Source organism: Ovis aries, chromosome 3 (assembly GCF_016772045.2).
Source record: "Ovis aries strain OAR_USU_Benz2616 breed Rambouillet chromosome 3, ARS-UI_Ramb_v3.0, whole genome shotgun sequence".
In the NCBI taxonomy this organism is placed as follows: Eukaryota; Metazoa; Chordata; class Mammalia; order Artiodactyla; family Bovidae; genus Ovis; species Ovis aries.
Window position 1 is genome coordinate 75,878,077 of NC_056056.1, and position 20,810 is coordinate 75,898,886.

At 40.3% G+C, this 20,810-nt stretch overlaps 1 protein-coding gene across 3 annotated transcripts in view; it reads right to left on the reverse strand.

Moving 5' to 3' along the window:
• GTF2A1L (general transcription factor IIA subunit 1 like) overlaps positions 1–9,282 on the reverse strand; it is a 46,209-nt gene extending 36,927 nt beyond the window's left edge. For 2 of the 3 annotated variants that reach the window (XM_042246204.2, XM_042246202.2), the window contains exons 1-3: positions 8,926–9,150; positions 6,537–6,638; positions 6,217–6,340 (exon numbers count right to left, since the gene is read on the reverse strand). In XM_042246204.2, coding sequence (XP_042102138.2) covers positions 6,217–6,340; positions 6,537–6,638; positions 8,926–9,135 — 436 coding nt within the window. In that variant the 5' untranslated portion in view covers positions 9,136–9,150. Of the gene's footprint in view, positions 1–6,216; positions 6,341–6,536; positions 6,639–8,925; positions 9,151–9,203 lie in introns of those variants that run through there. The other variant, XM_042246203.2, reaches the window with a different exon arrangement.
• Positions 9,283–20,810: the final 11,528 nt, after the last annotated feature.

Here is a 20,810-nt window from a genome sequence, read left to right on the forward strand (position 1 = left end):
AGAAATAGCAAATTTCACAAACAATGAGCTTTAGAATATAGATGGAATTAAATCTGCCAAATATAATTTAACGGATTTTGTAAAAAGATAGCATGATATATATTATACAATTATATAATACAGCATAGCAACATTCACAGTTATAAGTGTGTTTTTCCCTACACACCAAAAAGTCTTTAATACATTGAAAGTGAAAGTGAAGTCACTCAGTCGGGTCTGACTCTTTGTGACCCCATGGACTATAGCCCACCAGGCTCCTCCGTCCATGTGATTCTCCAGGCAAGAATACTGGAGTGGGTTGCCATTTCCTTCTCCAGGGGATCTTCCCGACCCAGGGATTGAACCTAGGTCTCCTGCATTGCAGGCAGACGCTTTACCCTCTGAGCCACCAGGGAAGCCCTTAATACATTAAGGCAGCTTAACAAACTTGAGTCCATTCTGAACCATTCCAAAGTTTAATATCCAAGTCACATTATTCAAGAGGTGCAAAGACTGGTAAATTTCTTCTTTGTGACTACTCTTTAGCACATGGCTGTCTCCTGATTACCAAACTGAATATTCTAATTCAAATCATCTCAAGAGACAACAGCAGTGTTTAAACTTTCAACAGATCCAAGTTCAAGAACAATTGGACGTACAGTTTTTACCTGAAGTTTAAGAGTTTCAATGCTCAAAGCTGAAAGCCAACAAATCTCTCAATGTTCCTGGTTCTTCCTTATCTTCTTCCCACAGTGACAGACGGTTGCATCAAAAAGACTATGTGACATGAAGACCAAAAATCCGATGGTGACTGGAACTGCCCTAGGAATACGGCAATCAGAGGCAGACTGACGACACACCCCAGTGTGCTCAAGACAGTCCTAGTTCACACCTATTATTCTGAGGTTATTATCAATAGAATCCCATTTCTCTCTCAAAAACGCATTATAAGCAAAAGATCCAGAATAGCCAATATGATATTCAAGGAGAAAAAAATGAACTGCTAATACTGCCCAACTTCAAGACTTACTATAAAGCTACAGTAATCAAGACAGTGTCATATGGCAAAACAAAAATAGACGAAAAGACCAGTGGAACAGAACAAAGAGCCCAGAGAGAGCCCCCTAAATATAATCGGTTGACCCTTGACAAAAGGAGCAGAAGCAATACGAGGGAGCGAAGACAGCCTCTTCAACAAAAAGTGCTGAAGCTGAACCCACAAGGCAAAAGAAGAGAAAGGAACCTCGGCACAAACCCTACACTCTTCACCAAGACTAACTCAAAATAGATCATAGACCTAAATGCATAATGCAAAACCATAAAACTCCTGGAAAATGACACAGGAGACAATCCAGATGACTTAAACATGGCAATGAATTTTTTGATACAACACCAAAAGCACAACCCATGAAAGAAATAACTGATAATTTGGACTTCATTAAAATTAAAAACTGCTTTGTGAAAGACAAGTCAGGAGAATGAAAAGACACGCCACAGTGCGGGAGAAGATACTTGCAAAAGACATACCTGGTAAGAGACTTCTCAAAAATATACAAAGAACTCTTAAAACTTAACAACAACAAAATAATCAAATTAAAAAATAAATTAAGCACCTAAATAAACACTCCACCAAAGAAGATATACAGATGGCAGACATAACACCAATATGCTGACAAATATGCAGAGCAACAAACTCTCATGGTTCAGCCACTTTGGAAAGTTTGGCACTTTCTTACCAAACGAAATATACTCTTATCATGTGACCCAGCGATCACATTCTTTGGTATTTATACCCAAAGGAGTTGAAAACTTACTTTTACACAAAAACCTGCACACTCATTTTTACGAAGTTTTATTCATAATTGCCAAATTCAGAGACCAATTAGTTATTGTTCAGGGGCTGAGTGGATATATTAACTGCAGTAGCTCCAGACAATGGGATATTATTTAGTGCTGAAACAAAAGGAGCTATCAAGCCATGAAAAGACATGGAACGATCTTAAAGTCATATTACTAACGGAAAGAAGCCAACCTGAAAAGGCTATATACTATAGTATCCCAAATATATGACAACCTGGAAAAGGCAAAACTATAGAGATATTAGTAGTAAAAAGATCAGAGGTTGCCAAGGACTGGTGTGACGGGAACTGACAAAAAGGAGCACAGAAGTATTGGGGGCAATGGAAACACTCTGTATCAAACTATTACAATGGATTCAAATCATTATGCACCTGGCCAACCCCACAGAATGTAGAACACCAAAAGTGATCATGTAAACTGTGACTTTACATATCAATGCAGGTTCATAAATTGTAACAAATACACCACCCTCCTGAGGGATGCTGATAAATAAAGAGGTTATGCTTGAGTAGGGAGCAAGCAGTACATGGGAAATTTCTCTCAAGTCTGCCATGAATCTAAAGACGCTCTTTAAAATTAATTATTTTTTAAAAAGACTATAAATGATATATAAGTATAGAACGGTGGTCATTTAGTCACTAAGTCATGTCCGACTTTTGTGACCCCATGGACTGTAGCCCACCAGCCTCCCCTGTCCATGCGGATTCTCCAGGCAAAAATACTGGAATGGGTTCCCATGCCCTCCTCCAGGGGATCTTCCCAACCCAGAAATAGAACTCAGGGCTTCCGCAGTGCAGGCAGATTCTTTACCATCCGAGCCACCAGGGTATCAAGGCAATTTATGCCTTTTTCATTTCTCACTAAGCATTTGGGGCAGGGTATTGTTGACATCTGCACTGTGGCACAAAGCCACAATGATTGAAACTGAAGGCACCATCACATGAATTAAGCCTGTAAGCACCAAACCCTACTAGTGCTCACTGTGTTTACTCTCCATTGCTATTTACTCACAACTAAAAAATAATAATAAAACCAGCAACAACAAAACTGTTTCACTTAAGAAGTTCCTTAATGTAACTATAAATAATTATTTTTACTAAATTTCAACCCTCAAGTATACTTCCTTTTAATATTCTGTATGAGGAAACTGGAAGAACATATAAAGCATTTCTGGAGCATACAGAAGTACAAGGAAGCACAACGAGATGCAATGGTGCTGTTCCTTAAGTTGGGAGCTGACATAGCTAATTTCTTTTTTTCAAGAAACACTAGTTTTACTTGAAAGAAAAACTGACAGTAACCATGGTTCTTCAAAGTTGGGTATATGGCAGTTTTCTGAAGATGAACTAAGTGTGCCCATCACTTCAAAGAAAAGCAAACTGACAATGTTTGTTTAGGAATGATAAAATTCAAGTTTTCAAGCAAAAATTAGAATTTTGGAAACTCTATATCCACAACAGTGAGCTTCATTGCTTTCCGATACTTAGAACACTTTTCTGATGAGATGTGGGGGGATGATAATGACTTTTTATCCTGTATCATGAACAACGTGTCAAATATTTAACTCAGTGAACCAACATTTTCCAAGTCATCAACATATGTTACAAAATTACACATAGGTTAGAGAGTCATTCAAAGTGCAAGATACACCAGGGAACTTTAACAAAAAGTCCACTGATATGGTTTCAAAAAGTCCACTGATATTGATTCCGCCTGCCTATCTGCTAAGTCACTTCAGTCGTGTCCGACCCTGTGCGACCCCATAGACGGCAGCCCACCAGGCTCCCCCGTCCCTGGGACTTGCCATTTCCTTCTCCAATGCATGAAAGTGAAAAGTGAAAGTGAAGTCGCTCAGTCGTATCCGACTCTTAGCGATCACATGGACTGCAGCCTACCAGGCTCCTCTGTCCATAGGATTTTCCAGGCAAGAGTACTGCCATTGCCTTCTCCGGATATTGATTCTACTTTGCACCTAATCTCTCAGAAGCTACCACTTGTTGAGTTTTAGCTTAGTACCAAATTACCTGAAAAAGCTATTAAAATACTCCTGCTTTTTCAATTTTCTCACCGTGGAATATTAGATTTTCTTCTTATATGTAGTTTTGCTAAAACTACATATCACAACAGATTAAATTTAGAAATAGATATGAGAATCCAGCTGTCTTGAATTAAGCCAGACATTAACTAGAATTGCAGAAAAGTGAAACAATACCAATCTTCTCACTAAATACTTTTTGCTCTAGAAAATAGTTATTTTAAACAAATATATATTAACATATAATCACTTTTTAAATTAATAAATCAACATTTTAAAAATGTCTCAGCTTTAATTTCCAATATGACAGGTATCTATAACCCAAAAGAAAAGTACTTTGAGGTTCTCGATTTTAAAGTATAAAGCGGTCCTGAGACGCCCCCCACCAAAAAAAGAAAAAAAAGCTGACAATTGAAGATACAGCAAATTATTAAACAAATGGATAATACAGTCAAAGAAAACATAATAAAATGCGTGGAACAGACAAAGGCAAATGACTTATTCCGTTGTAGATTTAATTAGAACTTGTTATCAAGAGATGTAAAGGTTGCATAAGCTTAGGTCATCTTAATCAGGCTTTTAAAAGCACACAATGAGAAGACATAAAAAGCACTTCCAATTTTATGAGGTTATTTACTAGCTACTAGAGTACCTAGAAATGAAGATGGAAGGCAATAAGGCCTATAGTGAGTTTTACAGGATACACGTGCTTCCTCTTCACTTCATTATGAATGACGCAGAGGAGAATAAGAAAAACTTTTTTAAATGTAATTATTTCTATTATTCTAACCTCTAAGAAAGAAATTAGAATGAAGTGTTGAGTGAAAGTCAGCTAGATATATTAGTTGCAAGACTATTTTGTGATTTAAATCATTGGTAATATTACCATCTTGCGGCAAAATCTAGTACTGCAATTTTGAATGACAGAAAGTGGAAGTGTTCTGGCTATTCTTTTTTCAAGAACTATGCTTTTGATAAAATTCAGTCAAGTATTAGCCACTCCTAAGGAAAAAAAATCTTTAAAGTTCTTTAATTATGAAAAAAAGAGTAAAAGAATGTTATTTAAATGCAGAAATAAAAGGAATGCCGTAATAAAACAATAAAATTAAAAATGAAAGCATAGCCAGAAAAACACACAATTTGATGGAAAATGTTTCAGTGTGTCAACTAAGTAATTAAAACTGCTATGGCTAATTCTTACACTGCAATATTCTACATTTTAAGCACAGGTTTGATAAAAGCTGTCTGGTAACTCAATATTCTCTGTTGGTTTCATTTTTATAAGTTACAATTGCTGCCACACAAATTCTCCATCTTGGTTATAGAGGAGGTACAAGCCTCCTTACTATTGTCCCTTGGCCTTGGCCCACATATACTCATGTGAATTTTCCCAAGTATACCATGAATGATCCAGTTTATATTGACAATTTAATCTACCCTTGCAGACATTAATCTACTGAATTCCAGCTAAATCAAATAAAACCTGCTTGTGTGTGTGTGTGTCTGTCTGGGCATGTCTGTATCTAGGTGTGTCTGCTGGTGTATGCCTCTGCGTCTGTCAGTGTCTCTATCTGCCTGCATCTCTGTGTATCAACAAGCAGATGTATACACATACACATATCAGGACAGCATAATGATCATAAGAATCAGGGGAGAAAAAAGAAATAAAGGCTAGAAAGACATAATAGTATCGCTAACCGCTAATCTTTTCCAGTGTAAACTAATAGACATATTATGGACAAATATTTCCCTTAAAAGCAGAGATCTAGATTCAGTAGGACCAAGATTAGTGACAATACATGTAAGGTCCATTTCTAGCCATCATTTTATATCCAAAACTGTGAAGCAGCCTGAATAACATCCATATCCCTGTTTATAAAAGTGATTGTTCACAAAAGCTCCATTTTGCTTCCAATTCAATGGCAAATTTATAATACAGACAGAAGCAAGAAGAAAGAGAGCACAAGCTTGCAAGCACCCATCTTTCCCTCTACTTCTTTACCAACAATGGTTGGATGACTCCTTGACTACAGCCAATTAAATTTTCTGAAATAACCAGAGGGTACTCCCAACAGCCCATGAACTATACAACTTGTTCTTCTGAAGTATGGCTTTGTCACCTTTTGGGACTATAGAATTTTTTTTTAAAAATAGTTTAAACAACCTAATTTTCTTATCAATAATTACATGGCAGTGATGAGTTATCCTGCATTCATTTATTTAACAATAATTTTTGAAGTCCAAGCCCTCTTACCTTAAGAATATTACCCTAATTCAAAACCACCACCAAAGAAGAATTTGTTACAAAGACAAATACTACTAATTTACTAACTGTATCCAACCTGCTGATGATTGCAATGTTTGGTGCAAGCTGTGTGGCAACTGAAGTGTGAACAGAGGTGAATGAACACTATTTCTGAAGAAGTCTTCTGTGGCTTTAGATTGCAAAACCTTTGTTTCCCAGAGCTGCAGAGAGAAACAAAATGTTTGCTTTAAAAAAAAAAAATTAGGATAGTTACTGCTATTCTTTTAACTTTTAAATTGTCAACTGAAATCTCAATAAATGGTTCAGTGTTAAATGCTAATTAAGAGGTCTGAATTATAGTTTAGCCATTTTTTAAGCTGAAAAAACAAAAGACAGAAACTTTTACTGTCTACAAACCTGTTTCAAGTCTTTTAAGACTTGTTCTTCTACACCTTCTTCAGCAAAGAGATCCCTCACTCCTTCAATCACATCTTCAATTACAGATCTGTAAAGTTTAGCCTACATAAAAGCAATTGTTAGAAGTTTTACATTCAAGTTTGAGAGTGCTCAGCCTTTAAAAACATGAAATGTACACTTTTCTAATCTTATATTTAAAGAAAAGCCACCACAAGGATTTTCACTAAATGCATCTTATTCCCAGTATAGTCTTAGCTTTTCATAAATTGTGTTAATTTCAGATCCATAGTCTCAGTCTATCTATAAGGCTGAATCACAATGAGTGTGTAGGTTGCTCAGTCAAGTCTGACTCTTTTGTGATCCCAGGGACTACAGTCTGCCAGGTTCCTCTGTACAAGGGATATTTCAGACAGGAATACTGGAGTGGGCTGCCACTTTCTTCCTCCTAGCCCAGGGATTAAACTGGCATCTCCTGTGTCTCCTGCATTGCAGGAGATTCTTTACCTGCTGAGCCATCAGAGAAACCCTGAATCACAATACTATAAGAAAATATGAGATACAAATCTCATCAAGATGTATGCTTGTTTTTATGTTCCCCGACTTCTGTGTCAGTATTTAACCTCCCCAGTCCTTTTTAAAAGGAAACTAATTTAAGGCAGGTGGAAATGAGCCTTTTGTTTTCAGTTTACTCTTTTCTCAAACAGATCAAAGAGCATTTTTAGAGTTTATTATTTCCACTAATGTAAATAAATTCCACCTCATAAGTTTGGGGCAGGCATTTACAATAGTCACCAAAGTGCTTCCCACTTCCAAAGCACATGTAATCCAAAAGATATCTTGAACCACGGTCAAGTAAACTGCAACAAAAAGGATTTCCTAAGAGAAACTAAGGACAGAAACTAAGAAACTAAATGAACCTTACCCTTCCATAGCCTGCAGAGAGTAAGTAACATCCTAAAAGCAGATTTTTACCAGATTAAAAATTGGTCAATATCAATAGAAAAATAGCCCTGTGAAATAAACTCAGTCCTTCAAATCTATGTAAATTGTGCTTCATTTCCACCATAATCCTGGCAGTCCAGTGGTTAAGACTCAACGCTTTCACTACTGGGGGCACGAGTTCAATCTCTGGTCAAGGTACGAAGATTCACTGCAAGTCATACCGCGTGGCCAAAAAATAAAATAAAATATAAAAATAAATAAAATTTTAAAATTACTAAATGCAAAAAAAAAGAGCCACGCTAAGTATACTAACAATACTGACCTGACCTAGTGGACTGACAAGAAATGACAAAATAGGAATGTAGTTGAATTGCTCTTATTTCAGCACTTAACAGGCCAAATTGAAAATTCTATTATTCAAGGACTGCTTCTTCTTACTACTCAGTAAATAAATACGTTCATGGCAAGAGTAGTTAGGCTTTACATTTATCCTTCTGAAGACCAAGAGTAAGCCTATAAATAAGCCAATCAGTAATATTTTAAGTAATATGTATTCACAAGTATGACAGTAAGATTAGGTGCTCTAGATTAGTCGCTTCTTGTAAAACAGTTTACCCTGATAAAGGTGCTAAACTGAGGCTTCAGTGTTGGTCTCGGCTAGTGTGATCACATTTAAAGCAAGAGGGAAAAACTCCTGGGGATAAACACATCTTTTAAGATCTACCCTCAGAATGCAACAGCAGCCATCGAAAATGGCCTATTACCACACAAAATTTCAAAAGCAAAGTAGGAACTGAAGGTACTTTCTCTTCTAGGACTACAGTCAGATTTTATCTTCATTATAATCAAATGGTATACATGGTAAATTCAAGCATAATTACTTTACATATCTTAAAACATACTAAAATCAGACAATGGATACACATTAATAACTTTTCTCAAGACATGAACCCTTTTATGCTGTTGTATGTATAGGTGGAACCCATAAAATACCACACATCTGGACAAGCTACATTGCCTTTTACCAAATGTGAACTTCTGACTTGAACTGAAAATCGACATGACTCCTTAACTTTACCTTTAATTCAGGTTTTTAAGATTGATAGGTCTCACAAGGCCATTTAGCCTATCAATTCTCACGTGAGGTTTAGGTACTCCATAGCAGTAGGAGAGCAACGTCTCCGTTTATCAATTTCAACTGTACTTATGGATGGAAAAATGGAAGGACGAGGGAGACCTCTAAAAATATGTGGTGGGATGACAAAGTATCACATTACCTGTTGTATCAGGAAACTAATACAGCTTAGAATCAACAGCGGCCATACTAAAATTAAGGGCTACAATTAAAAGTGCAACGAAACTTAGTAATTCTAAACACACGGGAAACTGGCAGGGCTCAGGTGCATTCCACCTCTAACCACCATCTCACATCCATATTCTAGAGGACCTGAGTTTGGATGAGAAGCCAGAAGGAGAAGAGGAGGGGCATCTGCTCTTCTGATGGGAGCCAGATCCAACTTCCAGGTGAGTTACTGGCTCTAATCCGTGTCCTCCAACACGGAGGCGAAGAACAGCCGAAGCCCCTAAGGGAGAGGGCCTCTGAATGTCTGTGAAGGGCCAGGAGGAAAGAAAGTGGTGCGGGGAGCTCCGCTGCCATGACCCCAGGGTCACACTCCCTCCCCACGGGGCGCAGGCCAAGAGGCCATGCTGATGGTCCTCACTCACCACCCCGTTGACGCAATCCATGACACCGGCTCCAGCACCCTGCTGCCTGCGCCTGCGCCTGCGCAGCACGCGGTGCCTCGCCAAGGACCGCCCCCTGTGGGCTTTGAATGTGGGTGCACGTTGTCCGTGCAACTACGTCAGGGCGCTGCGGGCGGGGCAGGGGAGGAGAGAAGGTTAATAAATCGATCAGGGTTAACTGGAGATTCGGTGCTGAGGCAGGGGAGAGGTTGGTCTGCTGGGGCAAAGAAACCAGCTAAAGTGGGACGGTTAATTCCGGTGTAGTTAGCCTTGGGCTGTTCACATGACCCTTAAAAAGCCTTTATTTTCTCAAGTTGTAAAATAAAGGCTACGAAAATAGGGGATGAGCAATGCAGTGGTAGATCCCAGCTCACTTTACCTTTGAAAAGAGAGGAATTAGAGGTGTCTGTCTTCTCCTTCCACCAATTTTCATTCCTCTCCTTAGGCCCCACTCACAGCTGAACTCCAGTATGTAACAAGAATCTAACTCTTCTAAGATGGGTTCTCAAAGTGTGGGACAGCAGCAACCGCTTCATCTGGGAAGCTGTTAAAAATGCAAATTATTGGGTCCCACCCCAGACTTTACTGGGCTTCCTTGGTAGCTCAGCTGGTAAAGAATCCACCTGCAATGCAGGAGAACCCGGTTCGATTCCTGGGTCGGGAAGATCCCCTGGAAAAGAATTAGGCTGGCCCTCCGGTATTCTTGGGCTTTCCTGGTGGCTCAGACAGTAAAGAATCTGCCTGCGATGCGGGAGACCTGGGTTCAATCCGTGGGTTGGGAAGATCCTCTGGAGAAGGGCGTGGCAACCCACTCCTGTATTCTTGCCTGGAGAATCCCCATGGACAGAGGAGGCTGGCGAGCTACAGTCCATGGGATCACAAAGAGTTGGACACAACTGAGCGACTAAGCACAGCACAGCACAGCCAGATTTCCTGAGTCTGAAACTCCAGAGGTGGAGATCTAGCCTTCTGTAAATTTAACATTCTCTCCACCTGATCCTGATGGGCACTTAAGTAAGACTTGGTGTCCCAAAACTAAGATTCTCAACTTTGTCTGTACACTGAAATCACCTGCAGAGATTATTAAAGGTTTGGCACCTGGGTCTCTCCCCTAGAGAATCTGCTTCTATCTTATGCAGCCAAGGTGGAGAACCACTGCTAAAATAAAGTCAGCATCCCAATACCACCCAGGCTCCTTTTCCCTCTCAGGCAGAAATCACAGTCTCTTGACCTATAATAATTCCCTCCTTCCCTTGAAGGGTAAAGCATCCAGGGGCACAGCTTGCCTAGGGCTGAGGGCAGATGTAAGCACAGATAACCTGGAGGGTTAGATAAAGGAAGAAGTCATCTGTTACCAGTACTCTGCCTTTCAAAGAAGACTTTCTATCCTATCAGATAGGTCCTGACCTAACCAGAAGACTTAAATTAGTTAATGATTAAAAATCCTATCAGGTTTAAAATTGAATATTTGTGTATGTAAATTCAGTAGAGCTACTTATGCCCAACCATTCTGTATTTGCTTTGCCTGGGTCAGGTACCTTATGGTTGATGAGTTTCAAGAAGCTGATTTATATGAGGCTCTTTAGAAGATTTTCCTACATTGAAAACTATCTGAAATTTCTTTTTCAAAAAGTCAAGAATTTTATATAATAATTTTTAATGATTGTGTCTCTACCTGGCAATTTACCACCAGAATTATTCAAAGTGACATCTTACACCTAAAATAGAAAAGCTAGAAGCAGTTATTGATTCCTGCTGATATCAAAATATCCGATTAAATTATTCAACCTGGGAAATAAGCTGAAAGGTCTCTTGTTTATCATCTTTTTCATAGTCAAATTTTAAAACTTGATTCCTAAATGCATAGAATTGGTAATCACTTAACTTTCTGTGATAGCATACTATCTTATATTGGGGCTTCCCTGATGGTTCAGCAGGTAAAGAATCTGCCTACCATGCAAGAGACTTCATTATATGTTCTATCCTTCTCAGATGAACATACGTACTTTTGAAATTAAATATGGACCTTGGTACTCATCAGTTCAGTTTAGTCATTCAGTCATGTCCGACTCTTTGCGACCCCATGGACCACAGCACGCCAGGTCTCCCTGTCCATCGCCAACTCCCAGAGTTTACCCAAATTCATGTCCATTGAGTCAGTGATGCCATCCAACTATCTCATCCTCTGTCATCCCTTTCTCCTCCTGCCTTCAATCTTTCCCAGCATCAGGGTCTTTTCCAAGGAGTCAGTTCTTCGCATCAGGTGGCGAAAGTATTGGAGTTTCAGCTTCAGCATCAGTCCTTCCAATGAACACTCAGGACTAATCTCCTTTAGAATGGACTGTTTGGATCTCCTTACAGCCCAAGGACTCTCAAGAGTCCTCTCCAACACCACAGTTCAAAAGCATCAATTCTTTGGCGCTCAGCTTTCTTTATAGTACAACTCTCACATCCATACATGACTACTGGAAAAACCATAGCCTTAACTAGACGGACCTTTGTTGACAAAGTAACATCTCTGCTTTTTATTATGCTGTCTAGGTTGATCATAACTTTCCTTCCAAGGAGTAAGTGTCTTTTTCATTTCATGGCTGCAGTCACCATCTGCAGTGATTTTGGAGCCCCAAAATATAAAGTCAGCCACTGTTTCCACTGTTTCCCCATCTATTTGCCATGAAATGATAGGACTGGATGCCATGATCTTAGTTTTCTGTATGTTGAGCTTTAAACCAACTTTTTCACTCTCCTCTTTCACTTTCATCAAGAGGCTCTTTACTTCTTCCTCACTTTCTGTCATAAGGGTGCTGCTGCTGCTAAGTCGCTTCAGTTGTGTCAGACTCTGTGCGACCCCAGAGACAGCAGCCCACCAGGCTCCCCCGTCCCTGGGATTCTCCAGGCAAGAACACTGGAGTGGGTTGCCATTTCCTTCTCCAGTGCATGAAAGTGAAAAGTGAAAGTGAAGTCACTCAGTTGAGTCCGACTCAGTGACCCCATGGACTGCAGCCTACCAGGCTCCTCCGTCCATGGGATTTTCCAGGCAAGAGTACTGGAATGGGGTGCCATTGCCTTCTCCCATAAGGATGCTGTCATCTGCATATCTGAAGTTATTGATATTTCTCCTGGCAATCTTGATTCCAGTTTGTACTTCCTCCAGCCCAGCATTTCTCATAATGTACTCTGCATAGACGTTAAATAAGCAGGGTGACAATATGCAGCCTTGACGTACTCGTTTTCCTATTTGGAACCAGTCTGTTGTTCCATGTCCAGTTCTAACTGTTGCTTCCTGACCTGCATACAGGTTTCTCAAGAGGCAGGTCAGGTGGTCTGGTATTCCCATCTCTTTCAGGATTTTCCACAGTTTGTTGTGATACACACAGTCAAAGGCTTTGGCATAGTCAATAAAACAGAACTGGATGTTTTTCTGAAACTCTCTTCCTTTTTCCATGATCAAGCACATGTTGGCAATTTGATCTCTGGTTCCTCTGCCTTTTCTAAAACCAGCTTGAACATCTGGAAGTTCACAGTTCACATATTACTGAAGCCTGGCTTAGAGAATTTTGAACATTATTTTGCTAGCATGTGAGATGAGTGCAATTTGTGGCAGTTTGAGCATTCTTTGGTGTTGCCTTTCTTTGGTATTGGAATGAAAACTGACCTTATCCAGTCCTGTGGCCACTGCTGAGTTTTCCAAATTTGCTGGCATACTGAGTGCAGCACTTTCACAGCATCATCTTTTAGGATTTGAAATAGCTCCACTGGAATTCTATCACCTCCACTAGCTTTGTTCGTAGTGATGCTTCTTAAGGCCCACTTGACTTCACATTCCAGGATGTCTGCCTTTAGGTGAGTGATCACACCATCGTGATTATCTGGGTCATGAAGATCTTTTTTGTACAGTTCTTCTGTGTATTCTTGCCACCCCTTCTTAATATCTTCTGCTTCTGTTAGGTCCCGACCATTTCTGTCCTTTATCAAGCTCATCTTTGTATGAAATGTTCCCTTGATATCTCTAATTTTCTTGAAGAGATCTCTAGTCTTTCCCATTCTGTTGTTTTCCTCTATTTCTTTGCACTGATCACTGAGGAAGGCTTTCTTATCTCTCCTTGCTATTCTTTGGAACTCTGCATTCAAATGGGTATTTCTTTCCTTTTCTCCTTTGCTTTTCACTTCTCTTCTCTTCACAGCTATTTGTAAGGCCTCCTCAGACAACCATTTTGCCTTTTTGCATTTCTTTTTCTTGGGGATGGTCTTGATCCCTGTCTCCTGTACAATGTCATGAACCTCCGTCCATAGTTCATCAGGCACTCTATCAGATATAGTCCCTTAAATATACTTGTCACTTCCACTGTATAATCATAAGCGATTTGAAGTTGTTGATGGACAGGGAGGCCTGATGTGCTGCGGTTCATGGGGTCGCAAAGAGTCAGACACGACTGAGCGACTGAACTGAACTGAACTGATACCTGAATGGTCTAGTGATTTTCTCTACTTTCTTCAATTTAAGTCTGAATTTGGCAATAAGGAGTTCATGCTCTGAGCCACAGTCTTATTCCTGGTCTTGTTTTTGCTGACTGTATAGAGCGTCTCCATCTTTGGCTGTAAAGAATATAATCAGTCTGATTTTGGTGTTGACCATCTGGTGATGTTCATGTGTAGGTTCTTCTCTTGTGCTGTTGGAAGAGAGTGTTTGCTATGACCAGCGCATTCTCTTGGCAAAACTCTATTAGCCTTTGCCCTGCTCCATTCTGTACTCCAAGGCCAAATTTGCCTGTTACTCTAGATGTTTCTTGACTTCCTACTTTTGCATTCAAGTCCCCTATAATGAAAAGGACATCTTTTTTGGGTGTTAGTTCTAAAAGGTCTTGTAGGTCTTCATAGAACCTTTCAACTTTAGCTCCTCATAAAAAGTGACTATGTTGAACTGTTATTTCTTAGTATATTTAGTGGACTCAGGTTGCAGAGAGGTTATGTAACTTTAGCAGAGAGATGTCAGTAACTTTCCATTTGCCCCTGAGGGTCTGTTTGCCTGGTCACTAATAGACTGAGATGTAGTTTCTTCCCAACAGTAGACAATGGCTTTTAGAGAAAGTATACTTTAACATGGAAACTTACATCACCATATGTAGAATAGATAGCCAAAGGGAATTTTCCGTATGGCTCAGGAAACTCAAGCTGGTGCTCTGTATCAATCTAGAGGGGTGGGATGGGATGGGAGATGGGAGGGAGGCTCAAAAGGGAGAGGATATATGTATACCTATGGCTGATTCACGTAGAGGTTTGACAGAAAGCAACAAAATTCTGTAGAGCAATTATCCTTCAATTAAAAAAAAATTTTTTTTAAGAAAAAAAAAAAAAATAGAGGAGATATACTTTAACCTACATTCCAGGTGAATCCAGGCTGCAAATCTGCTCTGAACATGTGATAGCCAGCTTCCAAGACGGCCCCCAAAATTCCTTACTTCCTGGTATTCAAGGCCTTGTGTTTGCCCCTCCGACGCTATACCATGGTTCATCTGGGTGACCCATAGAATAAAGCAGAAGTAATGACGCATCACTTCTAGGATTATATTATAAATGACTATGGCTTCCATCTTTGGATTCCTTCAGATTACTCACTTGGGAGAAGATAGCTGTCATGTTGTGAGGATAATCAAACACTCAGCCCATGGAGAGGTCCATGTGGTAAGGAACCAAGACTCCAGTCCACAGCTGGCAGGGATCAGAAGCCTTTAGACAGTCACAAAAGTAAGCTTCGAAATTGATCCCTCCCCATGTGGGCTCTCAAATGACTGCCGCCCTGACTGATAGCCTGTCTGCATCCGTTTGAGCGACTCTGAATGAGAAACACCCTCTAGGCATCTCCCAGATTCCCAATCCTCAGAAACTGTGCGAGATAATAAATATTTGTCATTTAAGCAGTTAATTTTGGGGACAATTTGTTGCACAAAATGGGATAACTAATACAGGCCCCATTCTCTGATTGAACTGTGACTAGTGAGGACTTCAGAGAAGGCAATGGCACCGCACTCCAGTACTCTTGCCTGGAAAACCCCATGGGCGGAGGAGCCTGGTAGGCTGCAGTCCATGGGGTTGTGAAAAGCCGGACACGACTGAGCGACTTGACTTTCACTTTTCACTTTCATGCATTGGAGAAGGAAATGGCAACCCACTCCAGTGTTCTTGCCTGGAGAATCCCAGGGACAGGGGAGCCTGGTGGGCTGCCTTCTCTGGGGTCGCACAGAGTCAGACACGACTAAAGCAACTTAGCAGCAGCAGCAGCAGACGTGAAGACTTGTTTTTTTCTCATTGTAATCTCAGCATTTAAAGTTTCTTGAATATCCTCATCGGTCACAAAAGCATTTGAAAAGTAGGTAAAGGAATCTGTATAGGCTGATATTTGATAGTGTTGACCCCAGGTTATCATCAAACAAGCAGATTGTTGTAGTCACGTAATGATCACAATTCTTTTGTCAATTTTTCAAACTCAGAAGGGAAGTGTGGTGCATACACGAAACACTTTTGATGCTAAAATTGAAATTTCAAGATCCCAAAGTCTCAGTGAGGCAATTTTACAGCGACTCTTTTTTATGTTAGTAAATAGAGAATAAAAAAGGAATGCTGAGCTTTGGTCCTTCTTTGAGTATGTAGTTCTTTGAAATTACACCTGTGGCAAAGCATAAAGCTCCTCCCCAATCGCCCATCACAGTTCAAAGCATCAGATTTTCATTTCCCCCTGCTTTGTTTAGAAGCTATAATATCTATTTAATATATCATTTGTAATCAACACTGGTTTTACAACATTTAAGCAAATCTTAATAATCAGATTAATTTCTCTGCCTTCAGTATGTTCTTATTACTTTTGCCTGGAGGTTTCAGTGATATTATTACAAAGGTAAAGAAACAATTTTTCTTTGCTTATTGTGAGAAAAGGCCATATCTATGAAGTCCTTTCTCTGAATAAGAATGTTTTTTTAAATGTATTTTAGAGACAGCCCATTATCTTTTACATATTAAATTTTACAGTCAAACACAGGGCATTTCAGTAACTCTAGACTCTAAATAATATATTTATCAGTAATGAAAAATACAAGTTAGTCTATGAGCATATGGCTTAAGGCAGCAAATATTCATAATTAGTTTCTGAACATTTTTTATGCAATGCAGTAAACCCAGCAGTATTCTGTTTCTCTGCTTCTGTTTCATCCTTCACATCATTCAGGAAATGAAAATTCAGATAATCACTGCCTTACCTTGTAACTTTGAAATGTTTGCAATGTTAGCAGTTCTGATTTATACTTTGCACTTTTATAACATTTTCCATTTTCTAATACAACTCTAAAATCAACTTACATTATTGGAACATCAGATGCAATTCCACCATGCAGAATGCCTCCCCCAACCTCAACAGGAATTCAGCTAAAGTGACCATGTGGCACAGTGCTATGGCCAACTGGTGACCTTATCACATGGTGGAACACTGTTCATGATCACATTACAACCTGTTTTTAAATGTTTATCTCAGCATATAGTGTTACAGTTAAGCACAAAGACTGGGGCCAGATTGCACGGGTTCAAATCCCAGCTTTGCCCATTTATAGCATGTAAACTGTGGCGTTTACATTTGAACTGTGGTGTTGGAGAAGATTCTTCAGAGTCCTTTGGATTGCAAGGAGATCCAACTAGTCCATCCTAAAGGAAATCAGTCCTGAATATTCATTGGAAGGACTGATGCTGAAGCTGAAACTCCAATACTTTGGCCACCTGAAGGGAAAACCTGACTTATTGGAAAAGATCCTGATGCTAGGAAAGATTGAAGGTGGGAGAAGGGGATGAAAGATGATGAGGCGGTTGAATGGCATCACTGATGTGATGGACATGGGTTTGAGTAAGCTCCAGGAGTTGGTGATGGACAGGGAAGCCTGGAGTGCTGCAGTCCATGGGGTCACAAAAGTAGGACACGACTGAGCAACTGAACTGAACTGAACTGAGCATATAAACTTGTGCAAATTTATTTGCTTCCCTTGTGGCTCAGACAGTAAAGAATCTGCCTGCGATGCTGGAGACATGGGTTCGATCCCTGGTTCAGAAAGATCCCCTGGAGAAGGGAATGGCTACACACTCCAGTATTCTTGCCTGGAGAATTCCATGGACAGAGGAGCCTGGTGCGTTATAGTCCATGGGGTCACATAAGACTGAGCGGCTAACACATTAATATTGAAGAGATCTACACATTGTGTACATATGAAAATTAGGGACTATAATTAACTCATGGAAAGTGTGAAGGATGTCTTCAAACACAATTTTCCCTATGGCTACTTTTCAACATTCTCATCAGGGTCTTGATAAGATTCAGTAATTTCCAAGTTAACAAATGATTTCATTTTCATTACTTTAATCACAACATGTATAATCAAATATGAACATGAAATATTAGCAAGAATAATGTCTGTCTCCAGTGAATTTTCCAATCTAAATTTCTACTTAGAGAGGACAAAGGTCAAGACTAATATATTGAACTTAAGGCTATGACCTGGAAAGAACCAACGAGCTTTGTTCCCACAATAACCATACTTACCTTCTTTCATAATTGGTCTCATTTTGTAAGGTGTAATGGTAGGATCTTAAATATTCTATGTTATCATAGGTGCTTCAAATATCAGGAGAGGCAGGAACAACATGACGTAGTCATACTCCTGCCTATTCTTTCTACTGTGCTGTGCTTAGTCGCTCAGTTGTGTCTGGCTCTTTGTGACCCCATGGACTGTAGCCTTCGAGGCTCCTCTGTCCATGAGGATTCTCCAGGCAAGAATACTTACTGGAGTGGGTTGCCATGCCCTCCTCCAGGGGATCTTCCCAACCCAGGGATTGAACTCAGGTCTCTTGCATGCAGGCGGATTCTTTACCAGCTAAGCCACCAGGGTAGCCCAAGAATACTACTAAGATGGACAGGGAGGCCTGGCATGCTGCGATTCATGTGGTCGCAGAGTCGGACTCGACTGAGAAACTGAACTGAACTGAACAGCTTTAAAAAAAAACTCTGGATATTAGACATAAAAGATGGAGAGAAGAGCCCAGACCAGTTAGGGACCTCACACCCCAAAGAATGCACAGCAATAAATTCCCTTGTTTTCTTTTTACCTTGCCTATAACAGACTGGGTACTGCTGAAGCTGGCAATTCAGAGACATCAAAGGCCACAGACAAAAAAGAACAAAAAGTCATTTTCCTCCAGCCAAGGGCCAGAAAAATGGACAGCAAGACAGAAAACTCTTATTAGACAAAAACTGCTCTACTTTACAGAGAAGGCAATGGCACCCCACTCCAGTACTCTTGCCTGGAAAATCCCATGGATGGAGGAGCCTGGTAGGCTGCAGTCCATGGGGTCACTAAGAGTCAGACACGACTGAGTGACTTCACTTTCACTTTTCACTTTCATGCATTGGAGAAAGAAATGGCAACCCACTGCAATGTTCTTGCCTAGAGAATCCCGGTGACGGGGGAGCCTGGTGGGCTGCCGTCTATGGGGTCGCACAGAGTCGGACACAACTGAAGTGACTTAGCAGCAGCAGCAGCAGCTCTACTTCAAACACCACAGAAAAAAACTGACCCCAATTCACCCCTGTCAGCAAAGGCAGAGTAGAGTTTAGACTTCCACTCTTGCCCAGCTGCACTGAGGTGCAGCCCTCCCCACGATGTCACTGGAGGCCATGTGGGTTGCTTGGACTTGTCCCCCTACCCAACTATAATGAGTCATCTCCACCAATCACGAAGGTGGTGTCAAAGAAAACCAAGACTTTCATTCCTGCTAGGTGACAGTGAAACCTCCCTCTGAAGTGTCGGTGGAGACCACATAAGAGGGAGTTACAAGATTCCCCTCCCTGTGTCCACCAGCATGATGTCAGTGGAAGCCAACTGGGGAGCCTGAATGCCCACTCTATCCGGCAGTCACTAGGAGATCCTCCTCCCCTAGGCTGTCAGCAGAGACTGAGCCAGAAAACAGGACCCTTCACTTCCACCTGCAACAGCAAGTGGGCACTTTCACCCTCCTCCACCAGCCCTGTGTCAGAGAAGACCTGCTAAGACAGAGATTTAAATAAGATCCAGAGTCTCATAATGACCAAAATGTCCAGGATATAACTGAAAATCAGCTGTCATACCAATAACCAGGAAAATCTCTACTTAAAGGAGAAAGGACAATCAACACCAACACAGAGATGGCTTAACATGTTGGAATTATCTGACAAGGACCCTAGAAGCAGTCTTCATAAAACTGCTTTGATGAGAAATTAAGCAAGTAATTTAAAGAGTGATTTAAACAAAAGAAAAAGTGGAAAATCTCAGCAAAAAATAGATGATATAAAGAAGAACCAAATGGATATTTTATAAATAAAAATACAATGACCAAAATAAAAGATTCAATGGATAGGTTTATTATGGGTTAACATATGTTCTTCCCAAAAGGTATTTGAAGTCCTAACTCATTGCACCTCAGAATGTGACTGTATTTGCAAATATAATTAGTTAAGATTGAGATCAGACTGGAGTAGGATGAGCCCCTAATCCAGTGTGGTGTTGTTGTTTAGTTGCTAAGGCGTGTCCAACTCTTTTGTGACCCCATAGCCTGTAGCCTGCAGCCTGCCAGGCTCCTCTGTCCATGGCATTTCCTAGGCAAGAATACTGGAATGGGGTGCCATCTCCTTCTCCAGGGGATCTTCCTGAACCAGGAATCGAACCTGTGTCTCCTGCATTGGCAGGCAGTTTCTTTACCACTGAGCCACCAGGGAAGCCCAATCCAATATGACTGATGCACTTATAAGAAAAGAACAAAGATACACAAAGAAGACAGCCATGTGACCACAGGCAGAGATTGGAGTGATGCGTCTTACAAGCCAAGCAACACCAAGGATTACTGGTAAACACCAGAAGCTAAAAGAAACATGGAAGAAATTCTCCCCTACAAGTTTCAGAGGTGGTAGGACTCTATCAATACATTGATTTCAAACTTCTAGCCAAACTTTAAACTTAGGCCAATAAATTTCTGTTATTTTAAGTTGCCCAGGTTACGGTAGTTTGTTATGGCAGCCCTGGTAAATATAGGGCTCAACAGCAGAATGAAGATGAGAAAGGAAAGACTCAATGAACTTGAAAAAAGGACAGTAGAAATAACTCAATTTGAATAATAGGAATAGTCAATTCAAATGCAAGTGGATTTTTTTCTTAATCAAGAAAAGTTTAATAGTACTAAAATACACATAACATGAAATTTACTACCTTAAACTTTTTAAATTTTTATTTATTTTTAGCTAAAGGATAATTGCTTTATAGTATTGCATTGGTTTCTACCAAATATCAACATGAATCAGCCATAGCTTTCCCCATGTCCCCTCCCACTTGAATCTCCCTCCCACCTCCCTCCCTACCCCACCCTCTAGGTTGTTTTCAAGCCCCAGTTTGAGTTCCCTGAGTCATACAGAAAATTCCCATTGGCTATCTATTTACATATGGTAATGTATGTTTCCGTGTTGCTCTCTCCATACCCCCCACTCTCTCCTTCTTCCCCCACCAGCCGTGTCCATGAATCTGTTCTCAA